The 23,082-nt window shown below is 43.8% G+C and overlaps 1 protein-coding gene across 1 annotated transcript; it reads left to right on the top strand.

Annotated features, from left to right (window-relative positions):
• Positions 1-2,716: 2,716 nt before the first annotated feature.
• On the top strand, positions 2,717-22,517 carry LOC114686407 (sphingolipid delta(4)-desaturase DES1-like). Its single transcript, XM_028861093.2, has 3 exons — positions 2,717-2,830; positions 10,740-11,482; positions 22,164-22,517. The coding sequence occupies exons 1-3, from the start codon at positions 2,749-2,751 to the stop codon at positions 22,287-22,289; spliced, it is 951 nt and encodes a 316-aa protein (XP_028716926.1). The 5' UTR covers positions 2,717-2,748; the 3' UTR covers positions 22,290-22,517.
• The last annotated feature ends 565 nt before the right edge of the window (positions 22,518-23,082 follow it).

The following is a 23,082-nucleotide window of genomic DNA, read 5'->3' as shown; positions in this document are numbered from 1 at the left end:
ACAGCTGTCTCTGTCATTCTAGATTTTTGGAAGTTGTTTACAATGCTCTTCCTGTTTACTTAGGTAATAGTATATCCTTCTAAGGTCTTTGATATAGTTTAAGACTAGATAGTTATAATTTTCCTTGGTTATGATAAAAGATAAAATAGATATGAAACCTTAGACTCACAAATATAGGACAAATAGAATATTTTCTTTGAATTTGTGAAATATCAATAGACTAGATATTGTAACTGTAATTCTTGCTTGATAACTGTTTTGTTCTATATATTTTACTGCATTAAAGTTAAAACTTTCCTTTTTAATTGAACAGAAAAGGAGAAATGTTGTGGAATAATGCTTTTGTACACTGGTTTAATAAAACACTGATTGGCCAGTATCCAGACAGGAAGTATATATAGGTGGAATAAGCAGAAAAGGAGAATTCTGGAAAGAGGAAGGCTGAGTCAGGAGACACCAGTCTGCCATCCAGGGAGCAGCATGTAATGTCACACAAGTAAAGCCAGGGAACACATGGTGACATAAAGATTAACAGAAATGGTTGAGTCTAAGTATAAGAGCTAGTTAGTGGTAGGCCTGAGCTAATGGCCAAGCAGTTTTAATTAATATAAACCTCTGTGTGTTTACTTGGGTCTGAATGGCTGTGGGACCTTGGGGCCACTGGGCAGGAACACAGAAAAACTTCATCTACACATGGTCTACTTAGAAAGAGGTTGTAAGACAGATAACGAGAAAGACAACAAAATGAAGAATGGTATGAATTCTTATTTAACTGGTCACCATGGTTAACTACACTCCTATCAGCCTTGGCTGGGCCCTTAGTCCTCTCACTGTTTGCTCTGGCCTGTGGACCACGTACAATTAATGCCTTAGTCAGGTTTATCAAAAAACGTATCTCCATGGTCCAATTAATGGTTTTAAAGCAACAATACAAGCCTGTAAACTTAGAAGAAACATCTCCAGGATTTGAGATGATGTACTTCTCAAGGAGGGAATGAGGGTCAGGCAAATATCATGACAGGCCCTTAATAACTCAGTTAAGAACTAGGCCTCAGTTCCTGCACATACTAGGCCTGAACCAAAACCTGGCCCCTCCCATAGGTAATAACCAAATCAAGACAAAGCCTGGGACTTGTCCAGACTTGCCCAAGAGTGGAAAAGCTATAACCTTAGCCCACCCCTGTTAATCCTAGCCATTTAGAAATATACTAATATGATTGCCACTTGTGTAAGCCAACCCTAGATAGAATGATCTCACTGCCTTAGGAATTCCTTCAGCTGTGTATAAAAGGAGCCTATGAGCTTCTCTCAAGGTCACCATTTGCCACTTTGTCAGATGGTTTGACCCCCAACATGTTGGCAATTTTTAATAAATGCTCTTGTTGATTGCATACATGACTGGTGGGTTTTTATTGGACTTCTCATTGATCCTAACACTTTCTCTTTTTTCAAGACAAGATTTCCTTGTGTAGTCTTTGATGTCCTGGATGAAGCTCTGTAGACCAGGCTGGCCTCAAACTCACAGAGATCTGCCTGCTTATACTTCCCAAGTGCTGGGATTAAAGACATACACCACCACTGCCCAGTTCCCCAGTGAACCTTTTAGCATTAACTTCCTAACACCTCCACCTATCTAAATTAAATGCCAAATCAGTTTTTAAAACTACGAATCTTTGCATCTGAATCTCAATAGGACAAACATACTGAAGTTGGTTATACATCTTCTAGACAGCCTTTAATTCTTAGGCTACCCTTTCTTTATGCTCCTTGAATTATAATTATTGAAGATCCCAGGTCACTGTAGGATAGTGCTCCTTACTGATGGCTGAGACTGACAGCAATTCTGTGGTATGCCTTGGAATGACCCCTGTCCTTGCTAGTTTGTAAACAGTGACAATCTGATCCAGGGACCTGAACAGCTTGGGTTCTCTGGGTATGTGGCATGGGGCATGGACAGTGTGTAGTTTGGTGTGCATGGTGTGCCCTTTTATTAGGAAGCAGGATGTCTACTATTCTGCAATCCTAGCCCTCGTTAATTGTTTGGACACAGAAGTGGCACTTAATTTTGAAACAAAATGTCCCCTCGTGAAGATCTTCATGACTTCTGTGAAAGATGTCAGTAAGAGAAATGCATACATTGGAATGACAGATTCCATGTCATCTTTCCCTGTTACAAAAAACATGTTTCCATTTTGTTCAGTGGCTTTTCACGCCACACAGCCTGTGTTTTCCTTCTGGGCAGGAGAAGCTTTACAGTTTAGAAGGCAGATACACATGGTGTGCTGATCATTTACTTTGGAAACTAAATACACAGTTTGGGCTGCTGCCATGTATTAAAGCGGGGATCCTCATGACTTGCTGAAGTTGCAGCAACCCTTCAGGATCTTCCGTTCTAGGAGGTTCTGAGCAGCAGCCTTGTCTACTCAGAGACATCTCCTTCCTTTTTCATCCTGTCCGAGAAGGAGGGGCTGACCCTGGTCACCTGCAGGACAGCAGGAGCTGGATCCCCCAGGTGCTCACAAGCCACAGAACCTCACAGCAAACCACCTCTTCCTAGTCTGGCCCCAGAGCTAGGAGCCAGAGGGCAGTGACTGGGGAGAGTGGGCGGGGCAAGCTAGGCTCTGCCCCTCTGTTACTTTACTCAGCCTGGCACAGGCACCTGCACACCAGAGCCTGCAGCATCCTCTACCTCCTTTGCTTTCAGGAGGTTGGACCTGGTGCAGAACCCAGAGAAGTCCACGCCCAGCCATGGGGAGCCGCGTTTCTCGAGAAGATTTTGAGTGGGTCGACACGGATGAACCGCATGCGCAGAGGAGACGAGAGATCCTGGGTGAGGTCTTGAGCATATGCTCCAGAGTGTGTGGCTACTGTTCATGCCCCCAACAGAAGGAGAGGCCTGGGCTAGGCTCAGGGTGCTCACAGCTTGGGGATGCATGGGACTTCACAGATCCCCAAGATGAACTGCCTGCTTGGTGAAAAGGCAGAGGCCAGTCCCTGAGCGTGAGCACCCTCAGCCCAATCTGCTGATTCAGGTTAAGGATCTCCAGACTGAGACATCCCAGGCCTTCTCCACTAACTAGGGGACTCTTAGGACGTCCATTGGGCAGTGGTTTCTCTAAATAGCCTGCCACTGGAATGTGAGGCTCAGGATGTGGTCCTGGGAAATCCTGGGGTCCTGGAGCCAAGTACACATGATCCAATGCAGGTAGGTCCCAGTGAGGGGCAGCACTACCCTGGAACCCAGGGCCTGTTGGAGAGGACAGGTCCTGGTGTGCTCACATCTCCTGTCTTTCTACCACAAACCTGGGACACAAAGGGAAGTTCACAGACAATTCTCATCCTTTTTGGTTGTCAGGGTGAAGAAACTGAAACACAGATGACCAGCCAAATACAAAAATACCTGGCATGTCCTGACAGTTGTTTCGGGCTTTAACACAGACTAACCAGGTCTCACAGCTCTAGATTATACAGGGCCTTCTGTGTTCCCAGGGAATTCTCTCCTCTCTCCCAGGCCGCCCTTCATGACCCACCAGACTTTTGAGTTGGCTTCTCTCCGACATTGCCTAACTTTTCCTCATTCCAGTGTTCTGCCTTTTCTGCCTTGTAGAAGATGCAGTGAGAAGGAAGGAGATCAGTGCTAGGAGGAGGACTGTAACCTGGGTTAGGCTGCCTGCAAAGAACACGCTTCTAACCTGTTCTCTGTTTAAACCAAGGACACTAATGGAGGGGGTTGAATGTGAGGGGCCCTCCCTCCAGTGCTGGGGACTGAACCCAGGGTCTCACACAGCAGCTCCACACTGTGACACACCCCCAACCCCTGGAGATCTCTGCTATACACAACAGTTCGCTTTCTCTTGACGTCCATATTCCCAATGAAAAGACCAGACCCCAATGTTTATGAGTGTCTAAAGTTAGAAATTCCTTATTTCATGGATGACTTAACAGTGCCACTGAAACCAGGTTTAACAACTCAATTACTGATGGTGAGAGGAACTTTAAGTTGCGTGTTAAAGGTAGCCCTAACAGGCTTTGGGCTAGCCAGCTGAGATGGGAGCTGCCTAATCCCAGCATTCAGGAGGCAGAGCCAGGTGGGGCTTTGTGAGTTCCAGGCCAGTTTGTTTACAGAGTCCCAGGAGACCTTGTGGGCAGGGAGACTTGATTCTTGCATGTTCTCTCTCTCATTTTGCAAATCACTTCTGCATACTTGATGTGAGATGGCTTGTGGTAACCTTATCTATGCTTATCTACATATTGCATAATAATAACGTGATAGCCACTTTATGAAAACCAACCCTCAAACACTGGAATTTGTGTTCTCATCATCAATAGTCAGAAAATTAAAGAAAGATGTTGTACTGATGTTTGTCCCAACAGGGAGTCTCCATACAATCTTAGCATTGAACCATCTCACCTGAATCTCAATGAATAGTACACCATTTCCCAAGAGGCATAAATGCTGCTTCGTGTGCATTTCTGGAGACAGAAGCAGAAGGGCTTTAGGCAAGAAAGTCAGGATATTTGCTTAAATTACATGACATGATGTCATACTTCTGAATCTTTTGTTAAGTTTCTTCATAAAAGGAAATTGAAGAGATCATAGACTTTTTTGTTTGTTTTTTTTTTTTTTTTTTTTTTTTTGGTTTTTTTTTTTCTTTTTCTTTTTTTTTTTTTTTTTGAGACAGGGTTTCTCTGTGTAGTCCTGGATGTCTTGGAATTCACTTTATAGACGTGGCTGGCCTTGAACTCACAGAGATCTGCCTGCCTCTGCCTCCCAAGTGCTGGGATTAGAGGTGTGTGGCAGATAAGAGTGAGCACTGCTGGACTGGAATTGAGTTCTCAGCACCTATATCAGTGACCTCACAAGTGCCTGTAAATCAAGCTCCACAGAATCCAACATCCTCTTCTGACTTCCATGGGTAGCCATATACACCTTCACAGGTGCAAACCGACGTACACGTAGATAAAAATAAAATTAATATAAAAAGAGAAAAAAATTATGTCTTAGTGTTCTCTTGCTGTGGAGAGACACCATACCCAAGGCAACTCTCATAAAAGAAAGCGTTTAACTGGGGGCTTGCTTACAGTTTCTGAGGGTGGGGAGCATGGTGGCATGCAGGCAGACATGGTACTGGAGCAGTAGCTGAGAACTTACATCCTGATCTGCAGGCAGCAGGCAGACAGAGAGAGACCTCAAAGCCCACCCTCAGCAACACAAATCCCCCAACAAGGACCCACCTCCTAATCTTTCCAAACAGTTCATCAACTAGGGACTAAGCATGCAGATATGTGAGATATGGGAGGCCTTCTCATTCAAACCACCACAACTGAGGACAAATTCAGTAACATCGTAGGATACAAACACACATACAAAAGTTAGCTTGTTTGCTGAGCATGGTGGTGCCCCCTGTATACTACTCAGGGAGCTGAGGCAGGAGAACTACAAAGGGCCCTGAAGTTTGAGACCAAACTGGGAGACATAAAGAAGACCCAGCCTTTTAAAATCTGTATCTTTTCTGTATTCCCAAAATATATTGCTGGGAAAGAAAAACGTGAAGTCAACCCCCAACCCAAAATAGCTTTAAAAAGTTAAAAAGCAAGTGGTGATGGTGTCACCCCTTTAATACCAGCACTCAGAAGGCAGAGGCAGGCAGGTGTCTGACTTTGAGGCCAGCCCTGGTCTATAGAATGAGTTCCACAAAGAAGCCATATCTCAAAAAGAAATGAGTTAAATTGCTCAGAATAATCTTTAGTTATAAATTAATAGTCTTCAGGAATGGAAATTAGAAAATATAGATGAAAAATCGAAGAAGACCCATAAAATGATCCACATGTGCCACACTGAAATTTCACTCATATCAATGTGTAGAAAAGTCAACTCAAGCTGGCAGAGGTAACACATGCCTTTAATGCCAGCACTCAAGAGGCAGAGGCAGGCAGACTTCTATGAGTTCAAGGCCAGCCTGGTCTATAGAGTGAGTTCCAGGACAGCCAGGATCACATACAGAGAAACCCTGTCTTGAAAAAAAAAAGTCAGCTCAAAATTCACCAAGTAGTTGAATGTAAGACTTGAACCTACTGGACTAAACACAGGGTGAACACTTGAAGATATCAGCAAGGAGCAGAGAGTCCAAAGGCAAACACAAGCCAGGTTCATTAACAGGCTTCTACCAATCTTGCAAGCTTCTGCAGAGCAAAGGGAACAGCAACGGTGTAAAGAGACAATGTACAGATGGAAGAACATATTTCCAATTAGTCATGTGACAGAAAGCTAACATCCAGAATACATAAGGATTTTTTTTAAAAAAATGAAACCCACAATTAATCCAAGTTTGAAAGGAGTTAATGATCTGAAGAGCCACTTCTCAAAAATGAAATACAAATGACAATTATATGGAAAATCCCTCCATGTCTTTAGCCATCAGAGAAATGTAAACAGAGAGAAGGCACTGCTGTTTGGGTGGTAAACTATATAGTTACAATGGAGAACAGAATAGATTTTTCTAAAGCTTAACTCTAAAAACATAGCAATTCCCCAATAGTCTACAAATAGATCTACCATATAATCTTCTCTCCCACTTGCTGCTCTACTTCCAAAGTGAATAAAGTCAGCATTCAAAAGAGAAACGTGCACAGTCACGTCTTCTAACAGTCACAATAGCTAAGTTATGGAATTGACTGAGGTGCCTATCAATGAGCAGCATGGATAAAGAAAGAGTGGTGTGTATATACAATAATGTATTACTAAGCTATGATAAATAAGAATGAAGCGGCCTTAGAGATATAGCTCAGTCAATAGAGTGCTTGTCCTGCAGGCATGATGACCTGAATTCAGACCCCAGCACCTACATTATAGCCAGGCACAGTTGCTCACATCAGTCATCCTGGCATAGAGGTAGCAAGGACAAAAAGGGGTTTGTTAGAGTGGCTGACAGGCTGTGGTCTGGGTAGTGGTAGACAACAATGGCTGTCTCTTGATGGAAGGACCAAGGATCTGGTAGATGTTCAGTCCAAGAGGTTGGATATCTCAGCAGTCACAGTCTGCTGCTGGAGTCCCAGGGAAGTCCTAAGGAGCTGCTGGTCTTCAGTCTACAATGGAATCCTGAAGAAGTAGGGTCTATCTATCCCCAGCAAAGGAATGCCTCAGGAATAGGAGTGATGAACTACCAGGGGGAGTGAGGGCAAGCAGGCAAAAAGCAAAAGCTTCCTTCCGTGTCCTTTTTTTTTTTTTCTTTTTCAACATAATTCTTTATTGATTCTTTGGGAACGTCACATCATGAACCTCAATCCTGCTCGGCTCCCAATCATTCCATATCCTCTTCTTACCCTGGTAGCATCCCCACCCCCTCCCCAAAAAAGAAAAATTTAAAAATATTCATCAAAAACAAAACCAACTGCTGGGCGGTGGTGGCACATTCCTTTGATCCCAGCACTCGGGAGGCAGAGCCAGGCAGATCTCTGTGAGTTTGAGGCCAGCCTGGGCTACAGATTGAGATCCAGGACAGGCACCAAAACTGCACAGAGAAATCTTGTCTCAAGAAAACCAAAACCAAACCAAATCAAACCAAACTAAAACAAAAATAACCAACCAACAAAACAAACAAACAAAACCCCCATTTCGCTCCTCCATCTTTCCTGCCTCTCCAACCCTTTTCATTCATCTTAGTGACATTGGGAGCTGTGGTGTGTCACACAGTACACCCTTTTGTCTACTCAGCTTTACTTGCTCACTTGTTCACTGCAATGACTCGTTGGTCTGGTTAAGGCTTCTGGATTCTGGTACACCATCAATACCGGACCCTCACCAAGACTCCTCTCAGATACCCTGCGGTTTCCCCGAGTCACAGAGATCTTGCCACTGTGTTTCTTCAGGACCCGTCCTTTCACACACTCTGACAGGTCACAGATAGGGTAGATGTTGGGGTGGACAGTCTCAAAGCCCTGGATGTGGGTCTGGGTGGAAGCTGACTTGTCAGTCTGGGCCGCTGGGACCTTTCCCCTCAGGTGAGGGGTAGAGCCCTATCTTTTATGTCCATACCATTGAGACCACTCTTCCACATCTGTGGTGAGGAGTTGGGCCAGCTCTCCCAAGAGGAATGGGGTCAGCTCTTCTGCTGTAATGGCCAGGGCCAGGCAAGGGAGGTGCAGGTCTGCACTGCCCTCGGATTTCAAACCTCATGGTTCCTATGGTCCCCCGTGGTAACACGAGCAACTGAGATCAACACAGATCCCAGCTGCCGCAGGACCACTGACCCAGACACAGTCCTTGGCAGCAGCTTGGGCCTGGATGTCACCATGGCCCTTGTGATAGCACAGGCCACACAGATCAGTATGGCCCAGGTGATAGCATGGCTCTTGAACACCAGTATGATCTCAGGTGGCTGACCAGCCCCTGGACATCCATGTGGCCTCTGGTTGCCACACAAGCCACAAACATCAACCTTCCAGTCCTTTTTATGCTGGCTGCTACCAGAAACTTTGGCCCAGACTTAGGATGGATCTTCCACCTTAGATAGTCCAACCAAGAAGAATCTATCACAAGTATACCCAGCTGCTTGGGTTTTAGTTAATTCCAGAGGTAGTCAAGTTGACAACCAAGATTAGCCATCACATAAGTGGTTTTGGAAAAATACCTATTCAGACATTCTGCAATTTAAAAATTGGATTATTACTTATTTGTACAAGCTTTAAAAGTTCCTTATATATTCTACATAAAATTCTCTTATCAAATAGATCATTTACAAATGTGATTCCCTTTGTTTTACATAGTCTTCACTTTTTCAATGGCATCATTTGCAGAAGAAAAGTTTTTTTTTCTTTTAAATTTCTTTCTTTCTTTTAAATTCCAACCACAGTTTCTCCTCCAGAATAGAAGAGTTTAATGCAGTCAAAATTCCTTTTTTGCCCATCTTAAATACCTTTAAGTAGGGTAAATAAATCACAGAGGTCATAAAGATTCACGTCAATATTTTCTTTTGAGTTTTGTGATTTTATCATTAGTTCTTTGACACAGTTTTAGTTAATAGTTGTGCATGCTTAATGGAAGGTGTCTACTTCATTAGTCTACAAGGTGTCCACTTCATTATTCTACAAGGTGTCCACTTCAGTAGTCTACAAGGTGTCCTCTTCAGTAGTCTACAAGGTGTCCACTTCAGTAGTCTACAAGGTGTCCACTTCACTAGTCTACAGGGTGTCCACTTCACTAGTCTACAAGGTGTCCACTTCATTAGTCTACAAGGTGTCCTCTTCAATAGTCTACAAGGTGTCCACTTCATTAGTCTACAAGGTGTCCACTTCATTAGTCTACAAGGTGTCCACTTCAGTAGTCTACAAGGTGTCCACTTCACTAGTCTACAAGATGTCCACTTCATTAGTCTATAAGGTGTCCACTTCATTAGTCTACAAGGTGTCCACTTCATTAGTCTACAAGATGTCCACTTCATTAGTCTACAGGGTGTCCTCTTCAGTAGTCTACAAGGTGTCCACTTCATTAGTCTACAAGGTGTCCTCTACAGTAGTCTACAAGGTGTTCACTTCAGTAGTCTATAAGGTGTCCACTTCATTAGTCTACAAGGTGTCCAGTTCATTAGTCTACAAGGTGTCCTCTTCAGTAGTCTACATATTGATAACTAATTGTTCTATCACCATTTTATGAAAATGTTCATTTTAAATTCAGGCACCCTTAAGCTACTATTGTAGTTTTTTAACTATTACTACTTATTGAAAATTCAGTTACAGATTATTTGGGATGAATTGTTTGTCCTTGATACCATGAAGAAAAGTTTCATATTTTAGAGCACCTTAAAATGGACCTATCCTTTGTCATATGTGTTAATAATGTAAAGATTTCCAGAGCTCTGTCAAAGCATAGTTAGAACACATAATATAAAAGATACAGACTTTCCACCTGGGTGTAGTGGCACATGTCTTTAATCCCAGCACTCAAGAGGCAGAGGCAGTTAGAACTCTGTGAGTTCAAGGCCAGTCTGGTCTACATTGTAAGTTCCAGGACAGCCAGAACTACATTGTGAAACCCTGTCAGGTGGGTAGGGAAGAAGAAGAAAAGATATAGACATTACAGATTTTTAATAAATTCTCAAATTGTTGTGGTACAGTATATTAGAACTTGCTATCAAAATGTTGTTTCCTAGTAGCATGGAAATATTTGGTAATGCCTTTAATAATGAGAATATTATGATTTTGAGAAAATGTAATTAATAAGTTAGCTTCACTATAATTTTGTGTGTGTGTGTTTATGTGTATGTGTGTGTGTGTGTCTGTGTGTGTGTGTGGTCTATGTGTATGGCTTGTGTGTATGGTGTATGTGTGTATGGTGTATGTGCACATGTGTGTGGGGGTTAACAGCATCTGTGTGTACAGAGTACAGAGACAGTCATTGAGTGTCCTGCTCTATCACTCTGCACCTTAGTCTTTGAGGCAGGGTCTCTCCCTGAACCTGGAGCTAGGCTGGTGGCCAGCAGCAAGCCCCAGGAGTCCTCCTGACTCCAGTCTACCAGTGTTAGGGCTCCAGGCATGGGAAGCCATGCACGGTTAGTGGCCTCAGCACTGGAAATTGAATCAGGTCCTCATGCTTACACAGCAAGTGCTCTTACCCCCCCGAGCTATCTCCCCAACCCCTTTAAGTATAATTTCTTCAACACGTTCACTTCAACATAATTGATTGTAATTGTACTTACACTAATCCCCATTTATGATTCTTGTTGTATTTTATTCTCTTACAGCAAAATATCCAGAGATAAAATCCTTGATGAAACCTGACCCCAACCTCATCTGGATCATAACTCTGATGGTTCTCGTGCAGCTGGCTTCATTTTACTTAGTGAAAGACCTGCACTGGAAATGGGTGATATTTTGGTCCTATGTCTTTGGTAGCTCCATTGACCACTCAATGTCTCTGGGGATCCATGAGATTTCCCATAATTTCCCATTTGGCCACCACAGGGCGCTGTGGAACCGCTGGTTTGGAATATTTGCTAATCTCCCTTTGGGAGTTCCATACTCGATTTCCTTTAAGAGATACCACATGGATCACCATCGATGCCTCGGAGTTGGTGGCCTTGATGTGGGCATTCCTACCAACTTTGAGGGCTGGTTCTTCTGCACCACTTTCAGGAAGCTGGCCTGGGTTATCTTTCAGCCCCTCTTTGTGATTTTCCGACCTCTATTTATCAACCCGAAACCAATTACTTATCTGGAAATCATCAATGCTGTGGCTCAGATCACTTTTGACATTATAGTTTACTATGTTTGGGGAATTAAGTCTTTAGTCTACATGTTGGCAGCCTCCCTGCTTGGCATGGGTTTGAACCCAATTTCTGGGCAGTTTATAGCCGACCATTGCATGTTCCTACAGGGACATGAAACAAATTCATATTATGGGCCTCTGAATTTACTGACCTTCAATGTTGGCTACCATAATGAACACCATGACTTCCCGAACGTTCCTGGGAAAAACCTGCCCCTGGTAAGTGAAGGACTTGGTAGATATTCTCATTTCTATCAGGTATATAATCCAAATTAGTCTTTTTTTTTTTTTTTAATTTTATTTTTCGAGACAGGGTTTCTCTGTGTAGCTTTGCGCCTTTCCTAGAACTCACTTGGTAGCCCAGGCTGGCCTCGAACTCACAGAGATCCGCCTGCCTCTGCCTCCCGAGTGCTGGGATTAAAGGCGTGCGCCACCACCGCCCGGCCCAAATTAGTCTTTACTTGATCATTTTAAAGGAAGCAAGCATATTTTATCAACCAAAGCTCATTAAAAAGAAAATCAAAGTGTAATATACATCTAATGCCTGACAGGCTAGTTTTTACTGAGGATATACTCTTTTAGATCCTTAAGCTTAGTGGTTACATTTAGGTCCAGAAGCATTGGGAGATGTGTAAAATCTGTTATCCAGTAAATAGCTGTTTCAATGTCTCAATGTCTGTTCTATTGCTGTGGAGAGACACCATGACCAAGGCAACCTATAAAAGAAAGCATTTAATTAGGGGCTGGCTTACAGTTTCAGAGGGTTAGCCCATGATCCTCATGGAGGGGAGCATGGCAGAAGGCAGGTAGGTGTGGTGCTGATGAGACTGGACCTGGCTTGGGTTTTTGAAACCTCAAAGCCCACCCTGGTGACACAGCTCTCCAACAAGGCCACGCCTCCTAATCCTTCCACTTTCATTCCAACACCACCAACTCAGAATTAGGAAGCAAACATGGAGTGAGCAGCAATCTCAGACTGAGGAGCTTTCATCGCCGTCACGCTGACAGGCTTTGCTAGGAAGGGTGGACTGGTCCACGAAATACTATTACTACTTTGTGAAACTTCAGTACAGAATTATTTGGAGTGAGTCGATTTGTCCATTGGAACCTTGAAATGCTGCGTAAATGTTCTGAAAATCGGGTAGACATCAATTTGCAATGCCCTGTCATGGACTATCTTTTTTTCCTTGCACCGACTTGTATAATGTATTGTAGTAAAAGTGTGTTTTCTGCTTTATAGGGTGACACCTTTAGGAAACACGTGTTGAGATACTGAGGGATGAAATGCCAGTGTTAAGTTTTCTATGACTCAGGGATGATTTCCAATAGGTTTCATTATGTCAATAGGTTCTGCAAGAGAACAAGAGTGTAGGTTTGTTTTCTACAAGACATTGCAGAGGGCGACTGTCAGAGGTCACTGTGTCACACCTTCAAACTGGTGAAGGGCACATGAGGGCTACTTGACTGCTCCCTCAACTGTTCAACGGGCTTAGCATTTTCAGAATAACGTATTTGAGGGAAGCAGCATGTGTCTGTGTGAACACAACCTTGAACATGTGCTGCGGGCCGCAGGAATATCATAAGAACTCAGCTGGTTATGGCAAAGTCACTACCTGGAAGAATCAGGGAATTCCTCCAGAGGAAGCCAAATCCCAAGGAGTTTTTGGTGTTACTTAGCTTGTTATATATCAGCTGTCTTGTGTTATGAAAATCATGTGTGCCTTCATAGTTTTTCCAATTGACTTTCCCCTAAGAAGGACTAACAGTGTAGACTGATCACTCTCTGGACATACACATTCCAGGTATTTGGAGAACAGCCTCAGGAAAGGCTTTCTCTGGAATCAGATTATCTATCTCCCTTGGCCACTTTCAAGGACTACAGGAAACACCACCCAGGTGGGCACCCATTGTTAGTCCCAGGTGGACTAACAATGGTAACAGCCCACGTGCAAGTCTCCTGACTTATGGTAAATTCCACAAGGGGACACCGCCTAGGAGAGGTGGACGTTAATAGCTTTAACAATTTAGCTCGGACCCTCCCTTTATATACCGAGACTTCCAGGAGGCAGGGAGAAGAGAGAAGAGAATGGAAGAACTAGATGGGTAAGAACTTGAGAGGAACAAACTGAGATGGGGAAGAAGTAGATTGAAGGGCTACAGGAGAGTACTAGAGGAACAAGATGGGAGATGAGAAAGAGCCAGGTGGGGAAGAACAAGATGAAGTAGAACGAGAAGAGGAGAGAGGAGACGGGAGAGGAGATGATATGGGAAGGAACAAAGTGGATGAGAACTTAGAAGGGGCAGAACTAGACGAAGGAATTAAGATAGAACTTAGAGGGGATCGTAGACAAGTGCAGAGAGAAATCAGGCTAAAGATGACTAAATATGAGAGCGGAATATAAGCTTATAACTGTCACAGAATAATAAAGTATATGGACTAAGGAGTTTCGTGTACATAGATTCATTTCTTTTCATCAAAGATTAATTATCAGTTGGTTGTAGATTCTTCCCGGACCCTGGTGTGAGACCAAAATGAGCCATCTTAGAAATAAGACCAAAATGCTTTCACCCTAAAATTAAGGCCTAAGATTTCTCCTTTTGAGAACAGGCCAGAAGTTACTGAGACCAGTCAGTTCAGATTCCAGAAACCAGGAAGTGTAAAAATACAGAGTCACAAGGTAGTCAGGAGGTAATGGCTGCCGGACTATGGAATGTCCTCTCCCTGGCCCCCTAGGCAACTGCTTGACCATAGAATGTCCCAACCCTAGTTTCCATAGTGACTGTGTAATCACCAGATGCCCCCATCTGGGGGCAGCCAATGAAAAATGGTGGTGGGCAACTACTTCCTTAGAAGGAAAACTGAATTGTGATTTCTGGAATTCCTAGACACAAGCCAATCAGAATTGTACCTGTACTAGCACCCTAAATGATGTAACCTTGTGACTTTTCCCTTTAAAAACTGAGCTTGCAGACAGGTGGGCACTTCCTCCAGCTTCCATTGCGTTGGATCTGTTGGACGAAGTCCCTGCCTAGGCTTGTATTGCTTTTGGATATCCACGATTAAACCTTGCTTTTGCATTCCGGCTTGCTCGTCCTTGGTGGTCTCTCTGGGGGTCACGATCTGGGCACAACATTTGGGGGCCCGTCCGGGATCCCCAGAGACCCCCCGCCGGGACCCCTAAGAGCTCCGGAGGTCCATCTGCACCGATCGGTAAGAGCGCTCTGTTTTCTTGTCTTTGCTTTCCTTTTCTTATCCGAAGCCGGCGGTTGAATCTGACAGGCTCACCTTGGCGGACGCGCCTGTAAGGTGACCTGGAGGAGTCGAGAGACGTCTCGGCCCCTCGTCAGGACGTGGGGGGGGGCCTCAGAGGACCCCTCCTCCGTCAGAGGACTCCTGTGTGGAGTCCATCCGTTTAAGGGGACCAGGAACCAATCTTAGAGTTCTGTGGCCCCGTCTGTATGGTTTTTGGATCCGTGTACATCAACACAGGTTCCAGAGACCCTCTGTTGCACCCGGGAATCTGTTAAGGCCTTGTCATTTCTTTATTGTCTGTTCTTGTGTTTGTTTTTTGTTTCTCTCCCCTTTGTTCATTAGCTTTCTAAACTAACCATGGGGACAACTCCATCTTCCCCCTTGGATTTAACCCTTGCTCACTGGCAGGACGTGCGAGACACGGCGAACAACAACAGTGTGAATGTCAGGAAGCGTAAGTGGGTGAGATTTTGCTCCGCAGAGTGGCCAACTCTTAATGTTGGCTGGCTGGCGGAGGGCACGTTTGAGCTGGCCATTCTTCCTTTTTGTCTGCCTATCTTGTTTGTCAGTGTTATTTGTTATACCTTCATAAATGTATAAATGTGTGAGAACTGTGGCCACATGTGTGAGTGTTTTATGCCTGAGCTTGTGTGTGCATTGGGACTTGTGGGCCGGATTGCCAGCCGAAGGGATGGAGACCCCTTCGGTGGTTGAACTGGCACAGACTAACCTAACATTGCTTCCTTGCTCTCTCTGACCAGAGCACAGGCAGCAGGCAGCAGAAAGCTTGCAATGAGTGCAGGCAGCGGCTGCACAGCTGCTACTTCGGGGACCCAGGGTGCTGCTGAGAGGGCTAGGCGGCCCGTGAGCATCACGGGGCCTAGATGCAGTGGGTTCGGGGCCCCAGCTCGCTCAAAAAGCTGTGGAGTAGAGGCTTGGCTGCATGGGAACTAGGCATGGCTTTGTGCTAGAGCGGGCTGTGAGCACTGTGGGGCCCAGATACGGCCAGCAGGTTCTGGCTGGGCTCCTGTATGGACATGGGGCAGAGCTGGCAGGAGCCAGCAGGAGCCTCAAGGAGCTCAGTGTGGGGGCTGGTGGAGAACTAACTGCCCCTCCAGAGTCACAGCTGAGGAGTGGCCTACAGGTCTGTGGGCCCAGCCAGGGTGTGGAGTCATCTTTTGTCTCCATGGTGCATGCTTTCCCCGTCCTCCTCTTCCATGCTGTTGGGTGGGGCTCCCAAGACCTGCCCTGGGGCTAAAACCTGATCAAGGTCTGGCTCCAAGAATGGAATGTCACCAACAGTTTCTCGTCTGTGGTACAGTGCGGATGCAAATTGAGAGTTATTCTTGTTATGGTATATGCATGTATTTCTGTTGTTGTTTAAAATATTGTAACTTTACAATATATTCTAGAGTACTGAGGGAAATCACAAGAAAGACTTTGGTAAGAGTTTCTGTTTTGAAGGAAAAGAAAAGGTGGAATTTGTCTGGAGTAAATGTCTGAGGGATCAAAGGAACGGACTGAGGGTACATGGAAGGTCGTAGAAGGTCAGAGGGGTTATGATGTAAACTGTTTGTTATGGTTTCTTATACCTGCAAATACTGAATTTGAAACTTAATTCTTATTGGTTTTCATCTTAAAAGTGGCTAATGATTCTGTAAACTGCTTATGTGTGTATGTATACAGGCATGTGACTTGAAAATGTAAGCAAGCTTTAACTGTATGTATGTATGTGTGTAACTTGGATCCAACTGTGTGTATGTGTGCAAGTAATTATTGTTTAAAAAAACGAGCTTTAAACAGCAACCACGTGGCTCCCTCCATCTTGGCTGGTGACCTCATGGGCAGCCATGTGGCTGGCAGCCATTTTTTACTAAGGTTATAAAGATCTACTCAGGTTAACACCTAATACTTATGTCTTTACCAAGTGTTCAACAGCAAGTTTCTAGAGAATTTAAATAGATGGCAACATATGTTTAATAAATAAGGTATTTGATTAATATTAAAGCTGCACATCAATGCTTTTATTCACAGGAATATACCTTGCTCTGGCAGCCAAACTTTGCAACATAAAGGAATCATAGGAAACAGCTGAGGTTTGCAAATGTATGGCAGGACTAGAGTTCCAAAAAGAGTCTAGTTGCAGTGGTGGAAGACATTTGAGAGATCTCAGTCTTTTAAGAACAGTTTTTATAGTTAAAAACCAATGGCTTAAAAAATGTTTCTTCTTACCCAAGGTACGTTCAGGCTTAAGAATGTTGTATAATGATATTTTGTTTTGGTTTTTTTACTGAACCTGTATTTGTTGCTAGAAGACCTTCAACTTAAAAGCATTGTTTTTAGGCTACTTTTGTAGACTGTTAGAGAACATAAATAATCAGTCATAAGTAATCAAGTTTTTTAATTGTAATCAGGGTAAGTAAGTACTGATGTAAGTTTACTCATTTACTCAGTCTCTTGCACATGTTTTTGGGGTTGAGCTTGGAACAAGTAATTAGAAACAAAGTTTGTCTATTCAGATATGCCTGGACAGCCCTCATACTTCAGAGATCTGCAGAATATGGCATTTAAATGTTGATCTAAAAGCTTACTATATCAGACAGGCTTCCAGATCCTAGCAGTGACCCAAGGTCTCCAAAGAAGATTACATACAAGGCACCACAACGTCTCTGCCTGAAATATGACAACGCTGACCACAGGGCAAGATGCCCCAGTACAACGCCTGCCGCCAGGACCCAGCCCAGACTGTGGACAAGCAGTAGGACACTGGAATTGATTGCACCCTTTTGCGTGATCAAGGTCAGTCTTCCATGTCCCTATTCCACAGGAAAAATACTCTGCCTTGTGGACCTGATGGCGGAAGAAGATTGATGCTGTTCTGACTGGTGCCTCCAACGCTATGAAGACCTGGGTAGGGATTGGTCCTTGTAATTTATAGGATTGGAAGCTTCTTGGTCTGCACTCAGATATAGTTTATCCTTCTCAGATTTCTGATAGTACTGATGGCTATGCTAGCTCTAACTTTGTCAGCATGGCAGCATCAACCAGATCCTTCTGCAAGGCCATAGCTAGCTTGTTAGATCACTTTTAGGAATGAGTCCAAAATGAGATAAGTTTCAGATTACTCTCCTGTTCCATGGTTCAGAGCTTAACATTTAGGAGTCCTGATGAGCTGGTAGAGCAATGACTACTTACTGTTCAGTTACAAGCTCAATATTTTGGATTTGTTTTAGATGTCATATTTAAATGTAACTTGTTGGGACTCAAAGGTATGAGTCCACTTCTGGGTTTTACAAGATACCCATTATCTGCTTTGTCTACAATATGGATTTCAGTACAGATTGGTAATACTAATGTATCTAAAACTTTTATGTCATTTTGTAAGTAGGCCTCAAAGGATCAAAAGAGTCATAAAAACCTAGACCCACTTCACAGAGGTCAAAAGGACCCCAGATAAGTATTCCTAAAGATGGTATTTTTCCTCACTCCTGGTCTTGGGACTACTGATTTTCCCATTACTAAGGGTATGGACCTAAGGGTTCCAAATAAGTTCATAAATTTTAACTTCTGTTCCTAGTTTAAATTTGTCTCAACAGATTTCTACTCAGCTGGCAGTCACCTCCAGGTTTCAGTTGCTGACTGCACTGCTCCAGACGACTGTGAGCTCCAGACTTGCTAAAAGCTGACGTGGACCAGCCCAGCTAACATGGTTCTTCCCTGTCCCTATGGGGTCAGGCAGCTACATGCTTCTGACAAATGCCCCCTTGCCCAGTCTTTGACTAGCTTTTCAGCCTTTTGGGGCCCCCTGACATCGGCGCCCCAATGTCAGCTCGAAGCAGTTCCAGAAGAGAATACATCACCCATATTCCCTGTTCAGAAAAGGCTGAAATGCTGAGTCAAAATGAAACTCCCTGGCATAGAGACAAGATGGCTAACTATACATGGCCATTATTAGAGAGGGATACTTAGGAGCTAACTGTCCAAAACCCATGATTGGGTTCCATTAGGCACATGAGAAGGGGGAAATGTGAGACCAAAATGAGCCATCTTAGAAATAAGACCAAAATGCTTTCACCCTAAAATTAAGGCCTAAGATTTCTCCTTTTGAGAACAGGCCAGAAGTTACTGAGACCAGTCAGTTCAGATTCCAGAAACCAGGAAGTGTAAAAATACAGAGTCACAAGGTAGTCAGGAGGTAATGGCTGCCGGACTATGGAATGTCCTCTCCCTGGCCCCCTAGGCAACTGCTTGACCATAGAATGTCCCAACCCTAGTTTCCATAGTGACTGTGTAATCACCAGATGCCCCCATCTGGGGGCAGCCAATGAAAAATGGTGGTGGGCAACTACTTCCTTAGAAGGAAAACTGAATTGTGATTTCTGGAATTCCTAGACACAAGCCAATCAGAATTGTACCTGTACTAGCACCCTAAATGATGTAACCTTGTGACTTTTCCCTTTAAAAACTGAGCTTGCAGACAGGTGGGCACTTCCTCCAGCCTCCACTGCGTTGGATGTATTGGACAAAGTCCCTGCCTAGGCTTGTATTGCTTTTGGATATCCAGAATTAAACCTTGCTTTTGCATTCCGGCATGCTCATCTTTGGTGGTCTCTCTGGGGGTCACGATCTGGGCACAACACTGGGAGGGGACTATCGAGGGGCTGGACCCCCATAGTCCTCGATAAACATGTGTCATGTGACGCTAGGCCCCAACTCCTTGGTGTCAATCTGCCCTGAATCTCTAGTGTGGCTTTTGTTCACCTCTGCTGTGACTGTAAAAGAGAATTTTTTAAAAATATTTTTTTGTTAAGTGTATGCGAGTGCCTGCATGTATGTATGTGCACAACATGCATATTTTGTGTTCAAGGAGACCAGAAGAGGGTGTTAGGTCCCCTGGAACTGGAGTTACAGGCAGTTGTGAGCTGCCATGTGGGTGCTGGGAACTGAACTCAGGTCCTCTGGAAGAATGGGAGGTGCTCTGCAGAACCATCTCTCTAGCCTAGAATTTTTATTATTTTTAAGTGGGTCTGCCTTAGAAACAAAGACAGTAATCCCTTGAACACATGGATGTTTCCAACAGGAGCCACATAGAAAGGTGTGTGTAACTCTTTGTAGCCATCCCGATACTGAAAACATCTTGACATAAGGCCCATGGTACCCCCCCCCCCCCCCCGATGATTCACAGCCCTCTTTCTTCACGCTGTCTTCTTTCACTGAGCTATTCTTACAAGCATCCCTAGATTTCACTGGTGTGTCTTTCCCTTATCTTTTTATGATATGTATCAAGGAACATCATGCTTTGTTTCTTGATAACTTGCTGGTATTTTTAAACACTAGATTATAGTGTTTACACTTTTTTCTTTTGGTTTTTCGAGATAGGGTTTCTCTATGTAGTTTTTCGTGCCTGTCCTGGATCTTGCTCTGTAGGCCAGGCTGACCTTGAACTCAGAGATCCACCTGGCTCTGCCTTCCAAGTGCTGGGATTAAAGGCGTGTGCCACTGCCGTCCAGCTAGATTATAGTATTTATATTTTTTATAACTTATTTAAGTTTATCTTATGTGCATTGGTGTGAAAGTGTCAGATCCCCTGGAATTTGAGTTACAGACAGTTGTGAGCTTCCATGTGGGTGCTGGGAATTGAACTCAGGACCTCTGGATGAGCTGCCAGTGCTCTTAACCTCTGATCCATCTCTCCATCCCCAGTACTTACATTTTTATATCTATGAAAGGACTACTGGGAACACAATAATAAAAATGGGCATTTTGTGGGTTCATTTGCTTGTTTGTGGTACTAGAGATGAAACCATGGTACAGTGCATGCTGGGCAAGCGTGTTACCACTGAGCTACACCTCCAATGCTTTTGACTTTTAATAGCTATATTCAAACACAACTCATACACAGTGCTAGGCATAATGACGTATATTTTTAATCTCAGCACTTGGGAGGCAGAGGCAGGCAGATCGCCCAGTTCAAGGCTAGCTGGTCTACAGAGCTAGTTCCAGGACCTCCAGAGCTACACAGAGAAATTTTGTCTCAAAAAACCAAAATACATACATCTATATCTATCTATACACACATATGTGTGTATGTGTGTTTGTGTGTGTATAACTCATACACAAAACGGCTATTTGAAGTAGGTTTTTGAATATTCATAGAGTATGCAGCTATTCCAATAATAAATCAAAGAACATTTTCATTACAAAATTTTTTTAAAAACATAGTTTTAGTGAGGTTTGCAGTTCACACAACTCTTAAAAAATACTTTTCTCTCTCTCTCTCTCTCTCTCTCTCTCTCTCTCTCTCTCGTGTGTGTGTGTGTGTGTATGTGTGTGTGTGTGTGTGTGTGTGTGTGTGTGGAAGTCAGAGGACAATTTTGAAGAGTTGTTTCTCTCCTTCTATCATGAGGATTCTGGGGATTGGATTCAGATCTTTAGGATTGGCACCAAGTGCCTTTAACTGCTAAGCAATCCATAGCCCACTTTTCAGCTCCACTTCCTTACAGCTTTATAAAGTACATAGACATCGAGGATTATGTCAGCATGTAAGATGAATCGCTAAACAGTCTTTTTAATAAAATATGGAGTAAAAGCCTGAGAGATCAGAGGAATAGGAAAAACCTCACCTTACAGATGCCTCAGTCTCCAAAGAGACCTACTTTCTGGATATCCATGCCTATATACCTTTATGTTCTGAATTCTCACTTCCTCTCTCCACCCAGCTACATCACTTCCTGTCTGTCTGTACAGACCTCCAGACCTTTATGGTTAGGGCTGGGATCAAAGGTGTGTGTCACCATGCCTGGCTCTCTTCTCCAGTGTGGCCTTGAAATCGCTGCCTCCTGAATGCTAGGATTAAAGGCATGTGCTACCACTGTCTGACCTCTCCTGACTTCTCTGTTTACTATAGTGGTTGGCTTTTTCCTTTGATCCTCAGATAAGCTTTATTGGGGTGCACAATATTTTGGGGGACACAAAATATCACCACATCAGCATTTTAATTGTATTGGTCACCTGGCTAATAAATTCTCTAGAAATTATAATCCATACATAAAGTTGAAGTTTTACATTATATCCTTTTTTTTTTTTTTTTTTTTTTTTTTTTTTTTGGTTTTTCGAGACAGGGTTTCTCTGTGTAGCTTTGCGCCTTTCCTGGATCTCGCTTTGGAGACCAGGCTGGCCTCGAACTCACAGAGATCCGCCTGCCTCTGCCTCCCGAGTGCTGGGATTAAAGGCGTGCGCCACCACCGCCCGGCCACATTATATCCTTTTAATGGTTATAATTTATCATCTTTTGTGTCATCCTGGTTACTATGTACATTTAGTCTTAGCAAATCTCTCAAAAACTTATCAAGGCTCTGAGTGGCTTTGTCATTGTACAGTTTTGGAACTCCAGTGTTTCTCTGAACCATCTGCTAAGCTAAACTGATTGCCACTGGCTTTGCCAAGAGGCCAGTGTGGATTCTGATACTGAGCTGTGTATGTGCATGTGATCTGTAGACTTTATTCATGAAGAACTGCAGGGAGTCTGAAGGACCATGAGCAAGGGTGTTGCCCTTTGGCTGAGTTGGTATTTTGTCCCTCTGTCTGTCAGACCCTCACCTGTCATCCTGAGGCCTCAGTAACACTCACTTTGTTTTTTCACTCCAGGTGAGAAAAATAGCAGCTGAATACTATGACAAACTTCCCCATCACGACTCCTGGATCAAAGTACTGTATGATTTTGTGATGGATGACACACTCAGTCCCTACTCCAGGGTGAAGAGGCTTCAGTGAGGAAAATAGCTTTTGGAGTAACACTATCAGAGCCAAAGCAAATTCTGCAAAGATTCGAAATAGCGAGAATGTGGATTTTTTCCTTATTAAAAAAAGATCAGTGATGCTCAGAAGCTGCCCCAGAAGAATTTTCTCTCCATAACATCAAGAAGCTGTTCTGGTTCCCTGTCAGTCTGACTCTGTCACAGAGCTCAACTGTGTGGTTGTCCAGTTATCATCCCTGAGACACCATTCACCATTGTCTGTCATTTTGAAAGCATATTATAAAACTGCTTGTTTCTACCTTATGATTTTTTTAGTCACAAAGTTTTACTTTTAATATAGCTAGTTACCTAAGGTTTTTTTTCCTTTTATTTTATTTTACAATATCATTCAGTTCTACTTATCAGCCACAGGTTCCCCTGTTTTCCCCCCTCCCCCCCTCCCCTTACCCCTAGCTCACCCCCCATTCCCACCTCCTCCAGGGCAAGTCCTCCCCCGAGGACTGCCATCAACCTGGTAGACTCAGTCCAGGCAGGTCCAGTCCCCTCCTCCCAGACTGAGCCAAGTGTCCCTGCATAAGCTCCAGGTTTCAAACAGCCAATTCATGCAATGAGCACAGGACCGGTCCCACTACCTAGTTGCCTCCCAAACTGATCAAGCCAATCAACTGTCTCACCTATTCAGAGGGCCTGATCCAGCTGGGGGCCCCTCAGCCTTTGGTTCATAGTTCATGTGTTTCCATTCATTTGGCTATTTTTTTTTTCAATAATTGAGTAAAACCGAAATTTATTATAAGCCACAGTCGTCCTAG

Source organism: Peromyscus leucopus, chromosome 15, assembly GCF_004664715.2.
Source record: "Peromyscus leucopus breed LL Stock chromosome 15, UCI_PerLeu_2.1, whole genome shotgun sequence".
Lineage (NCBI taxonomy): Eukaryota > Metazoa > Chordata > Mammalia > Rodentia > Cricetidae > Peromyscus > Peromyscus leucopus.
Note: the sequence above shows the minus strand (reverse complement) of the source record. Positions and strands in the feature narration are given on the sequence as shown.